At 37.8% G+C, this 22,935-nt stretch overlaps 2 protein-coding genes across 2 annotated transcripts in view; one reads left to right on the forward strand and one right to left on the reverse strand.

The window, feature by feature from the left end:
* Positions 1 to 3,984: 3,984 nt before the first annotated feature.
* Positions 3,985 to 22,935, reverse strand: part of LOC131432724 (myosin-G heavy chain) — a 311,040-nt gene continuing 292,089 nt past the window's right edge. The window contains exons 5-6 of the mRNA XM_058599194.1: positions 6,254 to 6,483; positions 3,985 to 6,179 (exon numbers count right to left, since the gene is read on the reverse strand). Coding sequence (XP_058455177.1) covers positions 5,941 to 6,179; positions 6,254 to 6,483 — 469 coding nt within the window. The 3' untranslated portion in view covers positions 3,985 to 5,940. The remainder of the gene's footprint in view (positions 6,180 to 6,253; positions 6,484 to 22,935) is intronic.
* Positions 15,411 to 16,301, forward strand: LOC131432725 (uncharacterized). Its single transcript, XM_058599195.1, has 2 exons — positions 15,411 to 15,513; positions 15,568 to 16,301. Exons 1-2 carry the CDS (start codon positions 15,447 to 15,449, stop codon positions 16,011 to 16,013), a joined length of 513 nt encoding a protein of 170 aa, XP_058455178.1. The 5' UTR covers positions 15,411 to 15,446; the 3' UTR covers positions 16,014 to 16,301.

Here is a 22,935-nt window from a genome sequence, read left to right on the forward strand (position 1 = left end):
AAATGGAACCAAGAAAAGGAGGATTGGTAAGGCTAGGTTTTTTCGGATCAACATTTTTTTAAACAGAAACCAGTGTAATGTTGATTTCTCGAGTACTAGAATGTATAGCGATCGAGTACTATTTATTTTGGATACTTTATTTGTTATTTCCAGGCATTTGAAAAATGATATCAAACCAAGTTTAATGCTCTATTCTGAATAAACGGAAGATTCCGCACAATGAACTAAGATCAATATTACCACCTCAGAGTAAAAACTTTTTCTTTAACTTCTACTACGATTTTTCAAATGAATTTTCCCGTTTTCAAAAGAAATCGTTGAAAAGGTGGAGTAATTAGAAATTTTCCTACCGATTTGACAGCTCTTGCTGAAAGTATCATCTCTAAACAAGCAGCGCCTCTACATTTCAGTTTTGCAAGCTCTTTTAATCCTGAAGTCAATGTGAGCAGACCAATTCAGTTTTGAGTCAAGAATAACCCCGACGTATTTAACTTGATCGACCACAGTGACCTCTGAACCGAAGAACTGTAACGGACGAGCTCCTGTGATTATCCTACGATGAGTGAAAAGCACCATTGATGTTTTGCCCGGATTTACAGATAATCCAACCTGACAACACCATTGTTCAACAGATCGCAGGGCTTGCTGCATTAAATCAAAGAGAGTGTTAATGCTTATACCGGTCATCAATATATGATAATCGTCAGCAAAACCATAAGTCGGAAATCCAAGGTTATTAAGTTTCCTTAACAAACCATCAGCGACTAGGTTCCATAAAAGTGGAGCTCAAAAAAACACGTCTACACCAGCCGCTACAAGACAGATTGTAAACAATGAATACAGCTGAAAATTTCACCATACATTAGGGACATATGTACCAACACAATAAAAAAAAAATTTGACCACTGGACTCTCCAGACGCGCGCAATTAAAAAATTCCGGGAACTTTTTGAACATACCTCGTACTTATGATCAGACAACGAAGGTTCGAGCTCATCGGAGACGAGCCAATTCACCAACTCATGCGCAATTCTATCAGAGCAGAGAGTTACGTCCAAAACCTCCTCTCTTCCAGATCTCGCAAAAGTTGGACGGTTTCCTGGATTGACTATGTGCAGGTTTGTACTGCTCACAAATTCCATCATATCAGAGCCTCTCGAATTTATATCTTTGCTGCTCCAAATGATATGGTGAGCATTTATGTCACTGCCGATTACAAGCAGTAAATCACTCTTGCAGCAGTATGATACAACCTTTTTGATGTCATCGCTTGGCGAAGGTTGGTTATGCGGCAAATATGCCGAACAATAGACATATTTCCTGTCTATGCCATCAATAGTCATACCAACTGTGACAGCACAAATATCCCGAGTTGTGAGCTCCGATATGAGAGAAACATCGAGAGCACTATTTGCAAGTATGCATGCTCGAGGCATTTCACGTGGATTAGTCATACCGATCTTGTTGAAGGCAACAAAGACTGGGTTTAACAATTTTCCAACGTAGAAGTTTCCCTTTTGGAAATATGGTTCTTGAACCAAAGCTATAGAAGCTTTACCTTCTTGAAGAAGTCGGGATAGATTCATAGTTGCTGTACGTTTATGCTGAAGATTGATTTGTGCCACTCTAACCATTATAAATTAGAGTAACGAACATTCCACCTCCAGCACCAACCGTACAACAACTACAAGAAACCAAATATATTGGCTTATAATCGCCTATAGCGAACCATGTAAGGATTTTTTTAAATGTTATTATCATTTAAATCCCACGAGTTGCGAAGAAAGAAGTTGTCCACTGTGCCAGAGCTTCGCTTAACACAGTAAGGGAAAACCCCAAGATATTCCGTTCACGACTGCATTGTTTAACCTCCTGCAGCCATTCAGCCATCGGCACGGAAATACACTTTGACTTGGGAGTTCTTATTCTTGTGGCCTTTTACGATATGGAACAGGAAACCTGTGGAACAATTCTTGGTAAAAAATAATTCCGCCGGATGCCACACGCAGGGTTGCCACATATACAGATTAATCTGCATTTTACAGATTTTTCAGATAAATTTGTGACCAAGATTCTGTATATGCAGATTACAGATTTTTGGCAAAAAATACAGATTTGTACAGATTTTTTATAGCGTGGATTAAAAATTGAACAAAAATCAAGTTAAAATATATTAAATGATAATATTGATTGTTATTTCAAAGCGAAAACATTATCCTGATTGTGTTTCACTTTCAGATTGGATTTTGAAAGTTTTTCGTCAAATCATTATTTGGAAAGGCTCCAACGCAAAAACCAACTTCCAGCGTTTTTTCAACTACAAAATCATAAAATTCAGACTAAGAAAAGCTTTGGTTTCTTTAAATTTGGGTTCTAAAGACTTTTTCATTCCGTTGTGCTTCGATTTCTTATCACTTCTATACACCCAAACCTCCATTTACGAACCTTATATATGTATGTATGTATGCTTACACACTCACTCGTTTGCGTATATGTGTATATATTTATACATATAAATGATCGCTTTTACTTCACCAATATTTATATGTATTAAGAAATACAAATATTTGCACATATGCGTACGTATATTATATACATATATACATATATAAGTTACGTAAATGGAGGTTTGGGTGTATACAGATTTTCAATACAGGTTTTTGAGCTCCCGATACAGATTCTCAGATTTTTCTTCTGAAAAATGCAGATTTAAATGTGGCAACCCTGGCCACACGGCTTACCTGTTTGGTGGACTTATACCACCGGTACAGGTGAACCGTAGCGTTATTCTTAGCCAGTTGGGAAACCGCTACCGACACTACACGGCTATCTAGGCTGCTCAGAGAGGGAAGTTGACATCGATGGTCAACTTCCATGGATGGCCGAGCAGCCACAATTGAATTTTACAAGAATAATTTAGATATGTTTCAACACTTGAAGATATGTCAGAAAACATTAAATATGTGTTAGATCTACTTTAATAATGAGTCCTGTTGAAACCAAACATTTTTCATAAATAAATTTCATGAATCAAATATAATCATTGAAATCTATAAAACCGTTTTTTGGAATACCCTGTATATCTGAAAAACTTGAAGATTTAAATTTATATATTTAGTGATATTAAATTTTTATTTAGAAATAATAAAAATAAAACAAATTGACTATGCAGTCGGCATCTTCTCACTCAAGTCCGATAGATTTCCAAACCAATCGGTTCGAGGCGAAATTCATTCGGAATCGATTGCGGCACTGGATTCCGCATTGATTCGGATTTCATACTGAATTCCACATGGAATGCTGAATGAAAATTGTTCCGCCCATTCGGATTTGATTCGGAATTCATTCCGAACCACCCCCTGCTATGGAAGCTGGTTCCTGAAACCAAAGAACCAAAATTTTCGGCTTCAAGCCAATTCTATGCAGATGACAATCGTGCCACCGGGGTGTTCCGAACTGATAATGTGGGATACAGTGGACAAAAAGGTTAGTTGCTTTTTTCTTTCCGTGTGGACGAACATTGAATGATCAGATATTAGCCGAAATGTAGACAACCACGAGCATCAATGTAGCCTCCTAAAGGTAGGCAATCTCTTCTTTGCTTCTATAAACCCATTCAAAGCCCGAATTTCACCCGTTTCCAGCTGTTCGTCCGTTATGTTACGAACACAAATCATGATGACCGAATCAGCTGTTTTCACTTTACATTCGCTGAAGAAGTTGATGTACAACGACCGGGTGAACGAATCATGAATGGACGGATGGGAACCGTATCGACGGGTCAGTTAGTTCCAATCGTTGCATAAAAGCTATGCTACTGTGCTTGTGCATTAAGACAATTACCGGCGAGTGACACTGGAAGAAGAAGACGGACGAAACGGACAATGGCTGGTGATATTGTTGCTTGCAGGTGAAACCACGTGCGCTAATGTAAAGTCGTTTGGCAGTTTTTCGTTTAAATAAACACGTCAATGTGTTCTCCGCTTTATTGTTTTCTCCTGACTGACGGAATTTCGCTACTGTTAATTTATGTGTGTTGGATGTTTTTTTTTCAATCGTTCATTTTGTAACTTTTTTTTTCTTGCGGCATCCATAATTATAGGATTAATATAATTGCGATCTAGGAGAGTATAGAATTAATATCATTAAATTTAAATATTTAAAATTTAAAAATACATTTATTTCGAACAAAGCACTTCTGCTTTCGTTTTGTGCTCCTTTTTTTGTGCATCTGATTTATCGAAAGCGAGAGTCCGATGCTGTGTGCGATTAGGAAAGATTTAGTAGGAAGTATATTTACAATAGTTTTCTCTTGGCGAGTTTCTTGCGAAAAAAACAAATTAGTTGTTTGCCTCATATAAGAAAAAGTAAATCTCTTCGCTTTCCTGCATTCGATCAAAGTTTTCAGCATGGCTGTAAGATTTTTCCTTTTTTTTTTCGAGCCATGTATGCGCATTAGGAAGGAGGAAATCAAATAAAACGAACAAATTAATTTACTAAAATTCAAAATTATGCACATTTTCTGAATCGCTCACTGCTGCTGGAGGTCGAAGTGGAAAGCAGCCCTTCTATTTCTCCGATTGAGGGCTATATTTGCACTACAACTGCCGTCAACAGGAACGTGATTCTTATTCTAAGCTAGCTTTTCTGCGAGTAGTGTTCAGAGTAGCACTCTGGTGACACTGTTCTGCTGTTTCAGCATCACTACCATCCCGTTACTGAACCGTACTTTCTATCCCATTTAAAATGATTCAACGATGAATATCTCTTCCACAAATCACGTCGTTTTGTGTTGTTGTTGTATTTGAAGCCTACCGACTACGACTAATGTAAAGTGAAAATAATATGAAACGAAGCTAAGCCCTTCCATAACAACGTCAAGTTTTGCCCTAGGCGCTCTTGTGCATGCGATATAAGTTTGTGCGTTTGTAAGTGACTCTCGTTTTCTGTATTGTTTCCATTTTTCCTGTTGCTCTGCATTTTTTGTTGTTGTTATTGCCACCTCCGCACATGCAAGGGAGCCAATTTTCCGGAAAGTGAGTTGGGAATGTTTACCGGAAAACAGCAGCCGGCGGAGGGCGGAGCACGTGTGCGAATTACTTTCATTGACAGCCATGCATGCGTTGCCGTCTTGTGCGGGATCTTGTATAGATGGCATTTCGATAGCCGACAAGAGAGCCCTGGGAACGGGAACACAATGGGCGCGCGTGATCACGCAAGGCCTACTTGATGAGCTAGCCAACGAACAGCGTCGCCCCGGAAACCGGTAGTGGTGGGAAGAAGATGCAAACAATTATGTTTATTGGGGGTGCAATGTTTTTTTCTGTCGCGTACATATTTTTTCGTTCGCGCTTCCACGTGCCTGTCTGTGGAGATAACTTTTACTCCTAAAACTAATAACAAAGGTTTTTTTAAAAAAAAAAGATTGTCTGTTAATTAGTCATCGTCTTGCGTTTCTGGGTGCACAGTGAGGGCAACAACAGAGAAAGGGGCAGCTCACCGTTTGCGCACACGAAGATGATGACTAATTAAGATCTTGGTTTAAAATGTAATTATTTCGCTTGACTGGAAAGCAGTACAAATATCTGCGACATTCGTAGCGGTTCCCGAGGATAACTGATGCTAATATTTTCTTTCTATTTCTCGTAAAACTAGAAGACTTCCGTCATGCTATTTTTGTGTGTGTGTGTGGCAATCCTAGACCCAGACGCACTAGCAACATAACAAATTCCCACGGCAAGTCCGTAGCACTTCCATGGTAAAGTAAAAATAAATATTTTGTTCAATAAATACAAAAAAATAAATACTAAACGCGTAGACTTATCGATTTGGCTGTCGAGAATGAAGCTAGTTTAGTTCTGCAGGGAAAAATTTGTGATCAGTTGTCTTCTACTATGACGTTAATGTTAATGGTGCTGTGGTAGATTGGGTTTCCGTTTATTATTCCTCAGTTGCTGCTGTCACGGATGTGCCATTCGGGAACGACCGGTACTCGCTGTCGCGGTAGGACGAAGAAGGTAACGACGGTCGAACCTTCCATTTGTTGTAGATCGACGATGAGCTGGGCGTTTTAAGCGGCTTCGGAGCGGCAAACGGTTCCGGTGGAACGCACAGCATGCCGTACACGTTGATTCCTGGTAGTCCGGCGTACGTCGGTTGATCGTGAGCCAGAGGACCCTCTGGAAAAATAAAAAAAGAAATAGATTCGGATAAATCCGTAGGTTCACAAGGAAATAGAGATGTCGTAAATTACCAAGTCGGAAGTGTGGTGGACACTTGCAGATCACCAGATAGTGGGACTTTCCGGTTCGGGAATTTTGCAGGGCCAGGATGGACCAGTCCTTGGGAGCTCGACATTCGCGCAGTTCGTTGGTATTTTCGCACGTTTTCGCCAATGTGATGGCCTTCCGCTGGGCATTGCCGACTAGCTTGATCGTGTGGTTGTCGTCTTCGTTCAAACTGGCCGAGCAGGGGTCACGGTAGCTGATGGAAGAAGTAGAGAAAAGAGATATTTAGTAGTCGTCTAACGTGGATTACAGGATGCAGTAACTGAAATGCTATATTACATTGCTCATGAAACTGTATTGGACGACCCTTCGTTTCTTTGTTTACATTTCTGTCTTGGCCAGTCCCGGCAGAGAGTATGGGTAGCTGGGTAGTTGTATCAAAGATAAACTTAAGATTACAATGTCCCATACGATTAATCGAAATATATTGAAACCAGCGTCGAGGAGCATAAAAACCGACAGTAAAATACCATGGCAACAATACAAGTTTGGAAGGTAGTAAATATATGTCAACATTCAGCTCAAAATATTTTTTTACTTCCATTTACTTTATTGCCTCGTAAGATAGGAAAAATTAAAATTTTAGTAATAATCCTAATTGATTTTTTCTTTCATAAAGACTGTCCCAGGAAGTATGAACGCACTTTGATTTCGCTGTAAATAATTCACAAGTGTTAGATATTCAAATTTTATTCGATATACTGATAATATTAGACTACAACAACATAATATTATTCTCAACATTTCCTACTTAGCAATTGTAGACTAGCTGGCGAACCTTCTTGCGTAGGTTCCTCATTAAATTCCGTACAGACTTCTTGGCGACAAGTTTTGACACTTTTTTCCAATCTTTTTCGAACTGTTGAATGGTTTCGGCCGCCGAGACATGTTTCCTAAGATGTGCCTTCGTGAATGCCCAAAGTTCCTCAATTGGTCGAAGTTTGGTGAATTCATGTCTTTTGGGACGAAAGTGACATTTTTGGTAGTATACCATTCTACCGTTGATTTCGAGTAGTGGCAAGAAGCAAGATCTCACCAGAAGACAACAGGATCTTTGTGGCTTCGAATCATGGGTAGAAGTCGTTTTTGTAAACATTCCTTGATGTATATTTCGCTGTTCATTGAAGCAGTGGTGATGAAGGGTTTCGAAATCTTCGTCATTTGGGGGTTTGGTACCTCGTGGGTAGCCAGTTTGTGCAAAGTGCACATGACTTATTTCTAGTTTTAATGTTTCGTCTTCGAAATCTTACCGCAGCTACAAATTGCTTGCCAGACCATAGCCTTCTTACCAAATTTTTCGACTTCAATCGATGTCTCGGACTGGTTTAACACTTGCCCTTCTCGCACCGTATAATATTGTGGTCCCGGCAAGGATTTGTAATCGAGTTTCACGTAGGTTTCGTCGTCCATGATAATGCAGTTCAAATTTCCAGCAAGAATCGTGTTGTACAGCTTTCGAACCCTCGGCCTGATCGATGCTTCTTGTTTCGGACTACGTTTTGGTTGTTTCTGCTTCTTATAGGTTCGAAGATTCAAACGTTCTTTATCACGAAGATCATTTGACTTCGAAGTGCCCACTTTTTTGGCCACATCTCGAAGCCACAACTGAAACCTCCTTCTTTTGATCGAACGCCTTCAGTATACGTTTATCCAACTGAGGGTTAGCATGACCTTTTTTTCGACCCGTTTTCGGTTTATCCTCACCGAACTTCCTGTTTGCATTTCGCACGGCTTTTTCATTTGCTCCTTCCATTTTTGCTATCTTTCTCAGTGACAGTCCGCGTTCTGTGCACCATTTGTACACAATTTTTCGACGTTGTTCTGCTGAAAGTCCACGCATTTCGAAACAAACTAGTGAAAACGAATAAATAACTGCACAAGTGGTTAGAGAAGAGTGTAAACAACAGGACGCAGCTATAAAAATTGACAGATTCTGAACTATTGCGAAATGGCAGCGGTTTTTGGTTGCGTCCATACTTTCTGGGACAGTCTTTATTTCTGGAACCTTCATGTTAACGAGGGGGACGACAGATTTGTTTTTTTCAAATACAACACGAAAAGTCAATGAGAAGCGAAAAAAACTACATCTATCCAAACATCTAGATCGATCCGTTTGAAAGCGTTTCTAACCGTGTAAAAGTAAGTCAAAGAACATATGATCTCTTAAAAAGTTTCTGTTACTGGTCTTGACATTCACTGAGTGTCAACATCAAGATTCATCAGCAGATTGAAAAAAAGAAATTAGGGTTGAACAACGTTGAAAATTTGTTTTCTTAGTAGTTCTTAGTCTCTGTCTGTGATATTGAGCTGGTTTAATACTTTGTTAGATGCAAGGACTTGCCATTTTCATGTATAAAAACGTATTTCATTATTACTAAAGCAAAACCCGAATAAAGCTGTTTTAATATTAAATATGTTATTGAAAATCGTATCGAAATGGTGACAATTCATTTTTTTTTACTTCAATACATATTAACAGCAAACTACTATACATTTCACATAACGAAATTGTGAAGAACATTACTATATAGAAGGATTGTTTTCACCCATTATGCTATTTTATGAACAATTTTCACATAAAAATACTACTTTTTACTATTGCTGGTTTCTCCATATGAGAAACATCCAAAAACCGGAAACCATGAGCTTCACACCAAATTTTACACTAACCAAATGTTGTACACTCGGTGTAGTGGAGATAATGTTTCGTCCATGAATGAGGAAATGACGTATGATATAAGTTTTAGAAACTCGACGGTTCTTTCGGAATCAGCAACATAATCTTTGAGGGTATTCAGAACAGTTATCGATGTCATTTTCTGTACTGGCTTGAAGTCCATTTTATCATTTTCGTTAATATCTGATAGCGACAATCCGTGCCTGTCCTTCGATACATCGGTAATTAATTTTTCTAGATGTAATTTAGATGTAATTTCCTACAAAGACAAGTTAATCAATTATTATTTATATCGGCTGATTCTGTATTTTCACAGCACGATCAAAACTCTCCTGTTAGAAGAGTATTACAAAAATGAATTTGTAAAAGTAGTATAGTATAGTATAGTTGGAAAAATATATCAAATCGAAAAACAGTCTTTCTTATGATCACTCTTTACGTGAAAAAACAGTTTAATATTGTTGTTTTATATGCAAATAAGGAAATATTCAAATATTATGTTCGTAGTCTTGCAACGGATCTAGACTTCGAAATCCACCTTATGATCGCCCGTTCTCCCGAGAAAAACCGGAATTCGGATGGAGATTGAAATCTTTCTGTGCACTTCTGTGCGTCTGGACTCGCAACTTGAGCTGAAAGTTAACGTATGTCAAGTTCTATAGCGTCCAAATAGCGTTCAGTTATGTTGGCTAGAGCGCCGTTCACAAATCCAACATATTCCAGTATAGTTTTTATGTTACACGTAATCTCGCCTACTTCTTTCTCCAATCTTTACCAGAAATGTTTCTGAAAACTGATGATTTAAAAAATATCACCATTTTATTTAAAATTTAATACCGTTGTTCCTTGAATAATAAAAAACTTCAGTCTTTGAATTTATATTTTCCTTCAAGTGACATTTGAAACTTTCAAGTTTCATTGCTTATTACGATACATCATATCTCCATGGTTATGTTTTTAACCAGCAAAACCCAAGAAAAGACAATCGATCCATATTCAACCGTTACTATGTATAGCAAAGAGAAGGAAAGTGTGCATGATCGTATGCAGTATTATAACTTGAGCTTAATTCTATATAAACAAACATTGTCATAGTTACGACGCATGTAGTGATCGGATGCTCGTTGTTTTGTTTCAAATAATAATTGAACTTAAACTGACGGTGAAGCGATTTCATACAAAAAAGTTAAAGAAGTTTTCCAATTTACCACGAAAAAGGTGAACTGTTGTGCCGCGTCGTGCCATTTGTTGAAGCCATAGACGTAATGATTAATAATACAATGCCTAGAGAACAGTCTGTATTTTATTCTGTGTCTATTAATAAAATGAAATTTCTACAACAAAATGATGTTGAAAGATTCCAATAGATTGTGATTATAGAATGGAAGATTCCATCAGTATTCATTCTTTATATTTTCGTAAATCCTTGCCGAACTCACAAGAATATTCAACGATGCAATTTAATAGTTTTTTTTAGTCAACAACAATTGAATTGTAATTTCAAACACTAATCTAATTTGAAAATGTTTACTTCACAATTTGACATGGAAATCCAACGCCCAATATGCAACGTCAAGTCTGGTCAGTCTGACAATAAAGTATCAGGATGCAATGACTTTCTTAAATATCAGTTCAAATTGGTTTCAAATTATAAATGCATTTCAGTGTAAATTTCTGAACAAAAGATTTACATTCTAGTTTGAGATTTGTTCGTAGGATAATAAACTTTTCTTTCGTTACTGCAATCAAATACTATAATAGATAGCTCAAACGGAAAAGTTTCATGTTTTATTTTATTACTTTTGTAAGATCTGTATTAAATTGAGATAATCTGTATAAAATCTGTACTCTCTATGAAATTTGTATGCGTAGATAAAAATCGGAATAATACTGATAAATCTGTATACAGGGTCCGGCACTCGAAGTTTAACCAACTTCAGACCTTCGAGCCTGGCGTCAAGGTAAATGCGACATATTATCGGGAAAGTATTCTGGAGGTTGCTTTGAAGCCGTGGGCAGACAAACATTTCGGTGGCAGACCATGGACGTTTCAGCAGGACTCGGCACCGTCTCACAAAGCTCGAGTGAACCAAGAATGGATGAAAAACAACGTTCCGAACTTCATCACGTCCACACAATGGCTCTCGAATTCACCAGATGGAAATCCAATGGATTATTCTCTTTGGGCCATTTTGGAGAGCAAAGTCCGAACTAAAAGATACACCAGTCTCGAGGCGAGTGGGCCAAAATACCTGCAAGTCACATTCGGGCAGCTTGCGATTCGTTTTTTGACCGTCTCAAGGCCATAGTCAAGGCAAAAGGTGGTCATATCGAGCAAAAGTGAATTGATTCTGAATTTTGTATTATTTTCACACATTTTGTACTTTGAATTAAGTAAAAGTAATTTTCCAAACTGAATTTATGGCCTTTTTAATTGGTTACACTTCGAGTGCCGGACCCTGTAAATGGTATCTCTGCTCGCCAGCATGGTTTTTTTCCTATTTCAGAGCATAAGTAAAAATTACTTCTCCTTAATTTCGTTTTACACTTTCAGTGAAAGAAAATCCCGAAAAAAACTGTTTTAATATATTGACAAATAAACTAAGTTTTTCTCGAAGTTCTTACGTTTTTTGCATCATTGATATTATTATATCACTTGTTTTTATTTTATTTTCAGAGCAAAATAAACCCAAATAACTTTCCATCCGTCAAACTTTGAATTCGGCCATAGGAAAAATGACTATCGAAATGTCAAATTTTAAAAGTCAAAAGTTACAATCATGCGCAAAATGGTTCACAGCCTTAATGGAACTAATTTTTACATGGTTTATAAGCATAGACAAACAGACATGACACTCAAATTAAGTACTTGAATCAATTCAACGGCCATTTCGAATAAACCGTTAGTTGGCACAGTAGTCACATGTGTCATGATGGTGCCACTAACACACTCATTCCTCCGTCAAAAAACACCCAGTCCGTATTCCAGACTGAGTTTAGTTTTTATTTATTTACAGAGTTACCATTTACTTAGATTTATCCGTAATGTACAGATTTCGTACAGATTACGGATTTTATATATGGGGTATTTCACGCAAAATCAGCCACTCAATTTTTTTTTCATCTAACTATTTTTTTCGGTAAAGAACTCGGAAATAGCCTTTTTTAACAACTTTTACTTTAAAATCAAAAAAAGATACAACAATTCGACCAAGACAAGAAATGTGCGTCTTTTCTTTAGCTTTCAAATAAGCGATTCCATAAAACAACCTTTAAAGTTAGTTTCATGAAAAAAGTTAAAAACTAATAAACGAATAAAAAAATTTCAAACTTGTGCCTAATTTTTATTCTACAGCCTGTCGTTGGACAAGATACGGAGATTGTGTAAATTTCCGACATCTCATATTGCGTTAAAATTTAATAACTTTCACGCAGCCCACCTGGGCTCGATTCCCAACCCCGCACATAGGGTCAGAAAGTTTTTCTGATCCGAAGAGGCGAATGACCTTAAGGTTAAAATCTCTATAATCGAAACAAAAAAAATAAATGTTTGCAAAAAGTTGTCTAAATCAAATTGATCGCGCTCAAGTTGTCTTACGTACTTAGAATATGCTATGTCGCTTTAGACCTCATCAAACGTCATGCCTACTGTTTAAATTTAATATTTGTTTCTTGGTTGTTAAAATGGCACCAATGTAGGAATGTGTCAAAGTTTTGCTCGCCTATCGCGAAAATTTAAACTTCCCGCACACAACGTAGTCGAAATTGATTAATGTGACAAAACTAATGTAATAAAAGTATTCGAAGAACGTTTGTCAACCGCCGGGAAGACTTAGTCGGGAAGGGTTGAACGCCAAATGTCACAAAACTGTCGAAAAGATGCCATTTGTTTCAAGCGGAACCCAAGCTTCTCCATCCCAAATTTCGCAAGTAAGCAGGGAATGCTTTCTACAGCATCAAATTGAGAAACTAACAGGGCTGTCGACTTACAAGAATTTGATAGCTCCGAATCGTGCGATAAGCAAAACAAGTCTGTCGAAAGGGCAAACAGCTAATGAAGTTTGTTTACAGGGTAAACAGGGATGATGAAACCTACATTAAGACTTTCAGATTTTGAAAAGCTTTAAATTACAACCGGAATCATCAATCAAAAATTTATGTACCGGAGCACCTGCACAAACTTTTGTTTCTTTTCCTCAAGCAATTCTGTTTTGGCCGGATTTGTCGTCTTGGTGTCATGGAATGGTAGGGGAAAGTATTATAAAGCGCCACCTTTCCGTTTTTAAGTATTCAAGACTTTTATAAACAAAAGTTTGATCACTATCTTTTCGTAAAATCTTTCTGCTATGCAAGTTTGACAGTTGTCGTATGCTGGAAAATATAAAAAAAAAAACTGGAAATATCATTAGACAGCTTTTCGATCTAAGGTTTTGCTTCGATTAAACAAGCATTTTAACCGTGTAGAAAGTGTAATGGTCGGTTGCTACTTACTAATTAACTTTTAGCAGTGCTAATGTCTCTATTTACAATATAAAAATCCAGAGAAACAAAGCCCTTTGATATACGAGTTTTCCATAACAGTCAATCTACGGATATTATACCCCACCTTCGATTTAACAGTATGCTTCGAGTTAAAATATTGTTTTAAATATTTATAACGGTTATTAAAACAAAATATAGCGCTGTGAGGATAAAAAATGTTGGATTCCACTTGTAATTAATTGATTATGCAATTGATTTCTGTTGCAAAGAATATCTTCTTTATCTGCTTTTCTTCTATATCGACAAGGGGCTATATCTAGGGGCATACTGCATCATTAAAAAACTGAGAATGTGGTCGTTTTGGAAAATGTGTTTGTATTAATCAATTCTCATCACTTCTACCGAAATCATTGAAAATTATGTTCCTCAGGCGTATTGCAAAGAAATACCTACATTCTCGTAGAAAATATATCAGTATGTTCAAATTCATTGATTTCATGAGCAAGTATATGAAGTTGGATATGAAATCTGCTTCTTTCGTATTTGCTAGAAATATCAATGTAGAAAGCTGTACACTCTTACCAGCCGCTACCTAATTTTGGGTCAAAACCTACCCAAAATCAACTAAAGTGCATCTTCCCAATTTTAGGTAACGAGTGATGACCTCAAAATTTAGGTAAATGTAAGTTTAGTCAAAGTGTTATGCCATAACAAAGGACGCTACCCATTTTTTACGATTAAGTCAAAGTTTGAGTAGATAACAACCTAACTTTGGGTAGCTTATAGAAGAACTCGACAATAAGTTATTTCTCCTTAAAAAATAGGAAGAAATTTTGAGTGTAGATATATTTCATACTTCTCATGTCAATAGGCCTATTGTATGCTTGATCATCTCAGAGAATAAATGTTTTGTTTATTGGAAAATTATAATCGGTTGTGAACACAACACCTACGCCACCCATATCAGTATCTCATCCACGGACAACAGGTCAGCTTGGAAATAGATGACGGAAGTCAGTGACATCTATCGGGATTCGAATTCAACGCAGCACTCTCCAACACGAACGGTGGTCATAAAAAGTTTTTGTTTTCAGAACCACCATTTTTTATAATGAAGTACTATAAAAAATTACTTCGGAATATTCAATTGTGTATCAGAATGTTGGATGTAACTTATCCGTACTTTGGTGTAGGTGCATCGTTTCAAATTCTAGTTGTGAAGGAGGGGAATGCTTGCACAACTTACACAATCGATCAAATAACTGATATTCGGAAGTGTGCTAAATTCGTATAAACGTATTTAAAATTTGGTAACGTTAAAGTAAACAAAAACACAAAGAATTGAAAATTAAGTAAATATAATTGAAATGTATTTATAATATTATAATAGAAAAGAAAAAAATTATAATGTTACAATTGTTCTAAATTTATGAAGAATATATCGAACAGTCTGCTAACAGTGTTTATTACGGGATTCCAATAATTTGGCATAAAAAAAATCCATCGCCTACTTAGTTTAAAGGCTTAGAATTTATGTCGTTTTCGCTTGAGAAAACTCAAACTGACCCAGGGTAGTTTTATCAAACAAACACTTTTCATGAAATTGTGTTGATTTCGCACTTAGCAACGGAGGTTTGAGTAAAATTGATTTAAAAACCAGGTTCGAAACTGACTCGATTTTCAGTTCAACAACGTTGAAACTAGGTTCGAAACTGATTTCAAACAAACGGTTTGACAGCAGTTAGAGTGGAAACTGGGTTAGGTTTGGCATCAAGCGAAAACGACATTAGATTGCTGAGTACAACCAGCTGTGCTGATTCAATTTTGTTCCATCTTAAGCTGCATTCAATTCGTTTGAGTCTTTGTGCAATTGAACTGCTCGGCTTCACAGGCAACTTATTCATCACAGAGTCAACAAACATTTGGTTATATTTACGTAGTCTGTTTCAAACTTTCCCGGTGAGTCAAACCACCCAGTTTCCGAAGCAGTTTCGTCTAAAATGTCGTTCAAAGCACAACTATCAGTACTGCTACTGCTGCTGCTAATTCTTTCTTTTTCATTTTATGGTAAAGCTCTAATTCACAAATTATCCAGTTTACCCAAAAACTTTATTATTTTAGGCACAGCCCTGGACTGCAGTTCATGTCAGTCGCGCTACAACCACAGTCACTGCGTAAAAGTGTCCAGTCAAATGACCTGTTCATTGGGTCTTGTTGCTCAAACACAACGACCGCTGCTCTCATTGAACCCATCGCTCAAGACATCCGGTAGATCCGAAAATTTCCAATGTTTCCGGTTAAACTACACCACTTGGGACGGAGAGCGCCACTACCAGATGGGCTGCACCAACAATACCCGCTTCTGTGAGGGCTGGACCGTCCGACGCAATTGTACCGTTCTTGGAGTTATTCCTGCCCATGTAGTCCGCGATCCGCCCGTTGCTGGCGTAACAAGCAACAGAAATAATTCCCGCACCCTTCGATCAACGGCGGCACTTGCACTGTGGGCACTGGCCTTGCTGATGCTGCCACGGTATTTCCTCATCAACAAACTTCAAACGCACTAGGCAACAAAATGGAAAGTAATGAGGGGGCGAACTTACTTTCGCCCCATTCTCCTCAATCGCCCTCTCGAAACGACGCCGCATTAATTAATAACCAAATAAGCAATCGGAGGATCACGTCGAATTTGATTGATGTTGCGGCGTGAAAAAAAGCTACGTTTCTACGCACCACTTTCATATATTAATTTCGAGTCGATTGATTACTTTATCGTAACTTTATCCCATTGTCGTTGAGTGAAAACGTGAAAAAAAAAACTTTTCATTTAATTTTAATATACGTGATTAGCTTTAATAGTGTTTTTTTTCGTGGTTCATCAGCGAAACGTGAGCTTTCAATCCACGCCACGTCACCGATCAATGCTGGAAGTAGATTTTTATGTTTTCTGTCGTTACAAAGGAACCGGAATAAGATATGTGTTAGTCACAGTCTTCATTGGAAACTGCTAATTTACACTTTCTACTTTTTTTCGAAATTGATTAATCTGTTCATAATTAGATCAAGCAGGTGCGCATTATCGTGTTCGAAATGATTCATACCTCGCTTGCAACTTTCAACAGTGTAATCCAAGTAGGCTTCATTGAACACTTGAAATGAAGAAAAAAAAACCGTGTCAAATGTTCTCTGTTTACCAACAAATACTGAGTCAAGTTAAGGTAAATAGCCGAAAGAAGTGGAAGTTTGGTTCACGGCACTTGAAACAAACCTAAATGCTGAATGTTCACTGCGTTGAGCGAATTGAAGGACACACTACTGCTGCTACCGACCGGGAAACACCCGTTTGTTGTTTGTCCACAACAGTAGATACCGGCTGTTGGTCTTTTAATTCAACTATTTTCAATGTATCAACCTCCAGTACCGGTACCACCGGCAGCCGAGATCATGACGACAATGATCTTCAGGTATTCGAAGACGGTCTGGAATGGAAGACGAACGGAGAAGGAGGCTTTTAATTGACCACCGAAGAGCCACCTGCTCGGACTGAATCGCAGCCTAGAATCACCACCGTTTGCGCAACGCCGATCTGGGATCTCCGACCAATTACGCATCGTTGCACCGGAGAGGTTAATTAACTGGCCATCACAGATGGGCAGTATTTTCTCCCGTGGTCGGTGATCTGGGTTTTACTTCTTTAGCAGCATGCATGGGATTTGGCGTAGTGCTTGTCGTTAGTAACATCACTGCACTTCGAGTTCCAAAATGGATGATCGCAACGGTTGTGATTTTTATAGCCCAAAGCGATGCAAATCACTGGTTATGGAAGAAGGATATTTAGATCACTTCCATTAGATATGTTATTCGCATCCATTTATATGTTTTCCTTCTCAATACTCCATCCTCTTTGCTAACCATTGGTTTAAGATCATTAGGTGCAGTTTTTATTGCTTTGTTTACACTTTTTATATTGAATTGATTAAAGTACGATTCCGTGTTAAACGCGAAACAAAATAAACAGTTAACAATCATAAAAGCTATGTAATGCTAGAGACATAGAAGCAATTAAAATCGACGCCATCTCTAAGAAAAGTGAGTGAAAATTTATTTCATGTTTTTTGGTGCATATTACCCTGTAACTTCGGGACCGGAAGTTGGATCGGGATAAAATTCAATAGCGATCTATGGGGTCCATAAGACGTTTAATTTGAATCTGAGTTTGTGAAAATTGGTTCAGCCATCTCGGAGACAATCAAATGACATTATTTGTCACATATGTACACACATACACATACAGATATTTGGTCAGTTCGTCGAACTGAGTCGAAGGGTACACCTTAACCTCCGTTTACGTAAACTTTTTTTACGTTCTCTCTTTTTACGTAACTCTTTTTATGAACCAAATCCCAAATAACGTAAACTTTTTTTACGTACCTACTTTTACAGATTTTTGCATACAATGAAAATCATTTCGGCTCATTTATATCCCATGGAAATTACTACAATATGGATATTTTCGGAACGAGTTTGATGAGTAGATGTCGGAAAACGATGTTTGAAATGGTTCTGAATTCTAAGATGGCGACTTCCTGTATATTGGCATTCCTCAAAATCACTTACAATATTCCTATAAACCGGATCAGTAAACCGGAAGTTGCCATCTTTCAATTCAGAACCATTTCGAACATCGTTTTCCAACATGAACTTATCAAACCCGCTCCGAAAATACCCATATTGTAAAAGTTTTCAAGGAATATCGATAAACCGAAAGTCGCCATCTTGGAATTCAGAACCACCTCAAACATCGTTTTCTAACTCATCAAACCCGTCCCGAAAATATCCATATTGTAAGCGTTTTCAAGAAATATGGTTAAACCGGAAGTCGCCATCTTGGAATTCTGAATCACCTCAATCATCGTTTTCCAACATGTACTCATCAAACCAGTTCCGAAAATACCAATATTCTGATGGTTTGTAACGAATATCGATGAACCGGAAGTCGCCATACTTGCGACTTAGAACATCCTTTTCCTGCAAATACTAATAATTTGTGTTCCATAGTTATCCATTATGTTATACATATCCAATAATACGCATACATAGGGAAAACTTTTTTTACGTTGAAAATTTCAAATAACGTTAAATTTTTTTACGTCATAATTCGATTTACGAAGTACCGTCATTACGTAAATAGAGTTTTGGGTGAATATGACATTCGGCCCTCCGGGGCTCGGTTCAAAAGTCGATAAGTGCGCTGTTGCTGAGAACCTCCGGAGACAGAAGATGTCGAAATTCGAGAAAAAGTTCTTAATTTGGCAAGCAGTTCGTACTTTCAGAAAGCGAAGTACACCTTCCGTTACCGCAAGTCCCACGAATGGACAGGTGTCCATTGGAAGAGTATCTCCAAAAGCGATTTCTCTCTTTCCTGAAGTCCCACGACGGTGTGACTATCATCTGGTCGGATTTGGCTTTATATCACTACACAAATGACGAACTAGAGTGGTACAAGTCGGATGATGACACTCAGGGACTGCGACCAAAAGAAAAATATTGGGCCATTATGAGGGAGAACCTTCTGAAAAAAACTTAAAATAGTGCAGTGACAACTATTCCAGATTGAGAGTCGCCTTATGACTCATATGAGTACGCCTACACATTTTTCTGTTCCCATTTTATTCGTTACTTTGTTTTTAATAATCGGACAAACTGTAATGGGGGAAACGATTAGCAATTAGCGGCTCGCCCAACGGCCAGCTTCGTCCGTTCGAGCATAATTGCCCCAATAGCCGCCGGCTCTAGTTAGTGGTGGTGGCCAAAGCGTATGTATTCGGCGGCACCGTGATAAATGAGCCGTCCTAACGGCGCTACCATGTATCATGGTACTAAATCGAGGGCTCATAAATCGGCTTAATAACAACGTTTAAATTTCACGATCATGAACAAACACCTATCCAGTGTCCATCTGTCTGTGTCTGTTCGTCGGTTCGTGTGAATGAATGCAATCTAGTTTGCCATGGTTACTCGATTCGTCAATGGATTGGCGTAGCCCGCGTGTAAAACGAACATCTCGTTCCGTTCCGTGGTCTAGTAGGCGACGTTGATGCCCACCAGAAATCGAACAGTGCTGCACGCAACGCCGCACGTATGTCGCTCTGGACCCAGGTGGTCGAGTCCAGTGAGAATGGGTGGCAGAAGAGATGACCAACTTCCAACGCCCTCCCCAACCACAGAAAACAATCTTCATAAATGTAAACAACAATGAAGCGTGAGAAAAACTATCGAGTCTTGTTGATTGTGTGGTGAAGTGATTTTTTTTGTATACATTTCAAGATTTGTTCGTGCGCATTTTTCTCTCGCTCGGGGCAAATGTGTAAGTTTTCGTTTGATTTTTTTACACTTTCACGACTGATTTGAACATAAGATTGTGGAGGCGCATTAACTAGCAGGGACATGCAATTTAAACCAAAACGATCATAGTTTCGACGAATGTTGGATGGGTGGTCGAGCTTAGAGAATGGTTCAATTTTTACATTACCACGCAATCCATCCAATTTCTTTTGCCTGCTCGACTTGTTTCGAAACGAGATCTGTCAAAATATGTTTTGCTTCGCATTTGCGTTGCGTTGAAATGATTGTTTCGGCTGTTTTCAGCATTTTGCTAGTAATTAGCTAATGGAGTTACAAAGGGGTTTACACATTGCTGACTTCATCTGTAAAGGATGCATGATTATGAAGTCTTTACCTACCTAACGAGAGGCATGCGACTCATAAGTCTATTCCCTACGCTTCTGAATTTGGGTTGGCTGAAATTTGGTACAACTAATCGATTGTTGTTTTTCTCTAAACAGTCATTTTTTATTTATCGTGCTAGCAGTTTCTCAAATGTGTAATAAAACGTTACAGTTACAGGGTAATAAAAAAAATGCTTCAGTTGTTTCAACCAATTATTGTTCCATTGCATCGGGACAAATTTTTTGCTTTAAAATGGTACACACAGAGATGAATATTTCAAAAATAAATAAACTTCGGGTAAGTCTAACAATATGAAGCGTGATTTTTAAAGAGATATAGGATTTGTTTGTCAAAAAACAAATACAAAAAAATGGAAGAAATTGATGAAATCTTTATTGGAATCGATAGAACGATCAATATAATGCAATGTTTGAAAATGGCGTATAATCCACACCAAACAGTGACTTTTTTGGGATGCATTGGTAGCTCTTGCAATGCTTCTGGCTGGTCTTCACCTCAGATGCGGCAGCTCCAAGATTCATGATTAAATTATAGATCAAACTGAACAAGTTTGAAAATGGCACACGACACGATTCACGCATGATCTGTCTAAAACAGTGTTGCCAAAAAGATATCAGCAAAAATAACACCTTATTTCTGGTGTGATACAACAAATGGTTCCTGAAGAAATTTTCATTTGTTTGGAACAATCAAGCTCTAGTTTGAATCAAGCATATTTAGTTTGAATCTACGATATCTTGGTTCGAAACATCACATTGCGATTTTAAGCAACTATTTTTTTTGTTTGATAAGCAGCTTCTTGTAAGTAGCTGCTTATAGCTTAACACTAAACCCACACAGATGATCAATCAATCCGTTTTGTCGGTTACGTCACTTATACCATTATATCACCGGAACCACTGGTCACAGCTATTTGATCAATGCCCAATGGCAGCTTTCAAATGAGCCTAAGTTTGTTGAATTCTATTCAACCGTCTTCAATAAAATTGAGCGCTAAATAAATTCGTTTAAAGCTGCAGACATTTTTCGATAGCTACGCATGAGTTAGATAGTCAAATTTCATTTCAGTCAAATTTTCGAAGTGCAATGATCTTAAAGACATTAATCTGTTTAGTTTTATGCAAAAGTGTGGATAAAGCTGAAATAACAATACGATGACAGAAGTTTCGTATAGATCGATGTCGGATGAAGAATAATTGTTCGAAATTCCCTACTTTCCCCTATAGAATTGCCATTAACACTCAGAATACCTAAAAGGAAAAAGTTACGCTGAATACTAAAAGCAGTAAAAATTTTTTTGGCTGATTTCATCAATTTTATCATTGTTAGAAAAGTTAATGTATCAGGAATAAAATGTACTAAGAGTAATGGATAACTGAGTTGTATGTTTAAAGTTATGTAAAAATTGTAAGCCAAAGTCTTTTGAAAAATGTTGGAACGCTTACTTTGGCTAGCTATATCTCAACGTCCAGATGTCCGATTTTAAAAACTTTACAACCATTAGAAAATAACTTCCCTCATGAAATAATGAGAATTCCAGATTATTTTCCAGTTGAAAATGTTTCACAAAAGTTTTGTTCAAGAACGTAACCGACAGTCGAAGAATAAATAATTGGAAACTGTGTTTGCTATATCTTTTTTTATTTAAAAGATATTTTATTCAGGCCTATTTGCGTACAAGCTTTACGTGGCCGATTTAGACGAGTTTTTAGATAAATTTTTTTTTGTATTGGATCTCGTTGTCACCCTTTTTCTAGGGGGAGAGGAGCTTCCATTTTCCTCCTGCGAGGATTGAGGGGAGTTTGTTCGTGGTTCGTCTTGTCATCCATTGCCGTGGTATTGTTGTTGATTTCGTTGCTAGTTGCTGTAGATGCGCTTTGTTGTACATTGTTTGCTGTTGCTGGTTGGTTGGATGGTAAGCTGTTAACTGCAGCTGGTATACTTTGTTCTATAGGGGTTACGTTGGATGGTTTCGTTGAAGGGGATACTTCCCTGTTGTTGGTGACACTGTCACAGGTGTACTGGGGTTGGTGTGAAGGAAGCACCGCTGTCCTTTGCTATAGTTGTCTCCTTGTCCGGTTTATCACATGGCTTACCGTAGTGAACAGCTTTTTGGCAATATTGACATGTGGCCATCTGATTGTCATAGGTAACAAGTGATTTGCACGGTATTCTTGTATCTTGACCGAAAATCACATGAGAAGGTGTAGGCCTCCTCAAGCGCATGCGTAACAAACGTACGCCATTTAGAATACCGGGGAAAGTTGATGGTTTCACGTTTCTTTCATGGATCGTTGGCGATATTTTCAGTGCGAGAAATTTTGTGTTGGATATGGCTTGTCTTGAAACACCCATACAGTCAACTATTGATTAGTCTAGAGCTCATGTGCATTAGGGTGCCAACAAAACGGTTAACGTTATTATGCAAAATTGGAGCTAAATCGGATATGAGCAATTGTTGCCAACTGGCGGTCAAAAATTGAAAATTTTCGATCTTGAAATTGGAACCTAACTATCTTGGATTTAGAAATCATTCAAACCAGGCCCGTGCACACGAAGGGAGGAGGGTTTGGAGGTTTAAACCCCCCCCCCCCCCCTTCCCACTCTTGGAAGATTTTTTCACATCAAGTTCCATGAACAAAAGAGTATAATAAGTACTCTATTGTTCATGGAACTTGATGTGAAAAAATATATAAGTGCAAATAACTTGACAATTCTTACTTCGTTATCAGAATTTGC

This window comes from Malaya genurostris, chromosome 2 (assembly GCF_030247185.1).
Source record: "Malaya genurostris strain Urasoe2022 chromosome 2, Malgen_1.1, whole genome shotgun sequence".
NCBI classification, from domain to species: domain Eukaryota; kingdom Metazoa; phylum Arthropoda; class Insecta; order Diptera; family Culicidae; genus Malaya; species Malaya genurostris.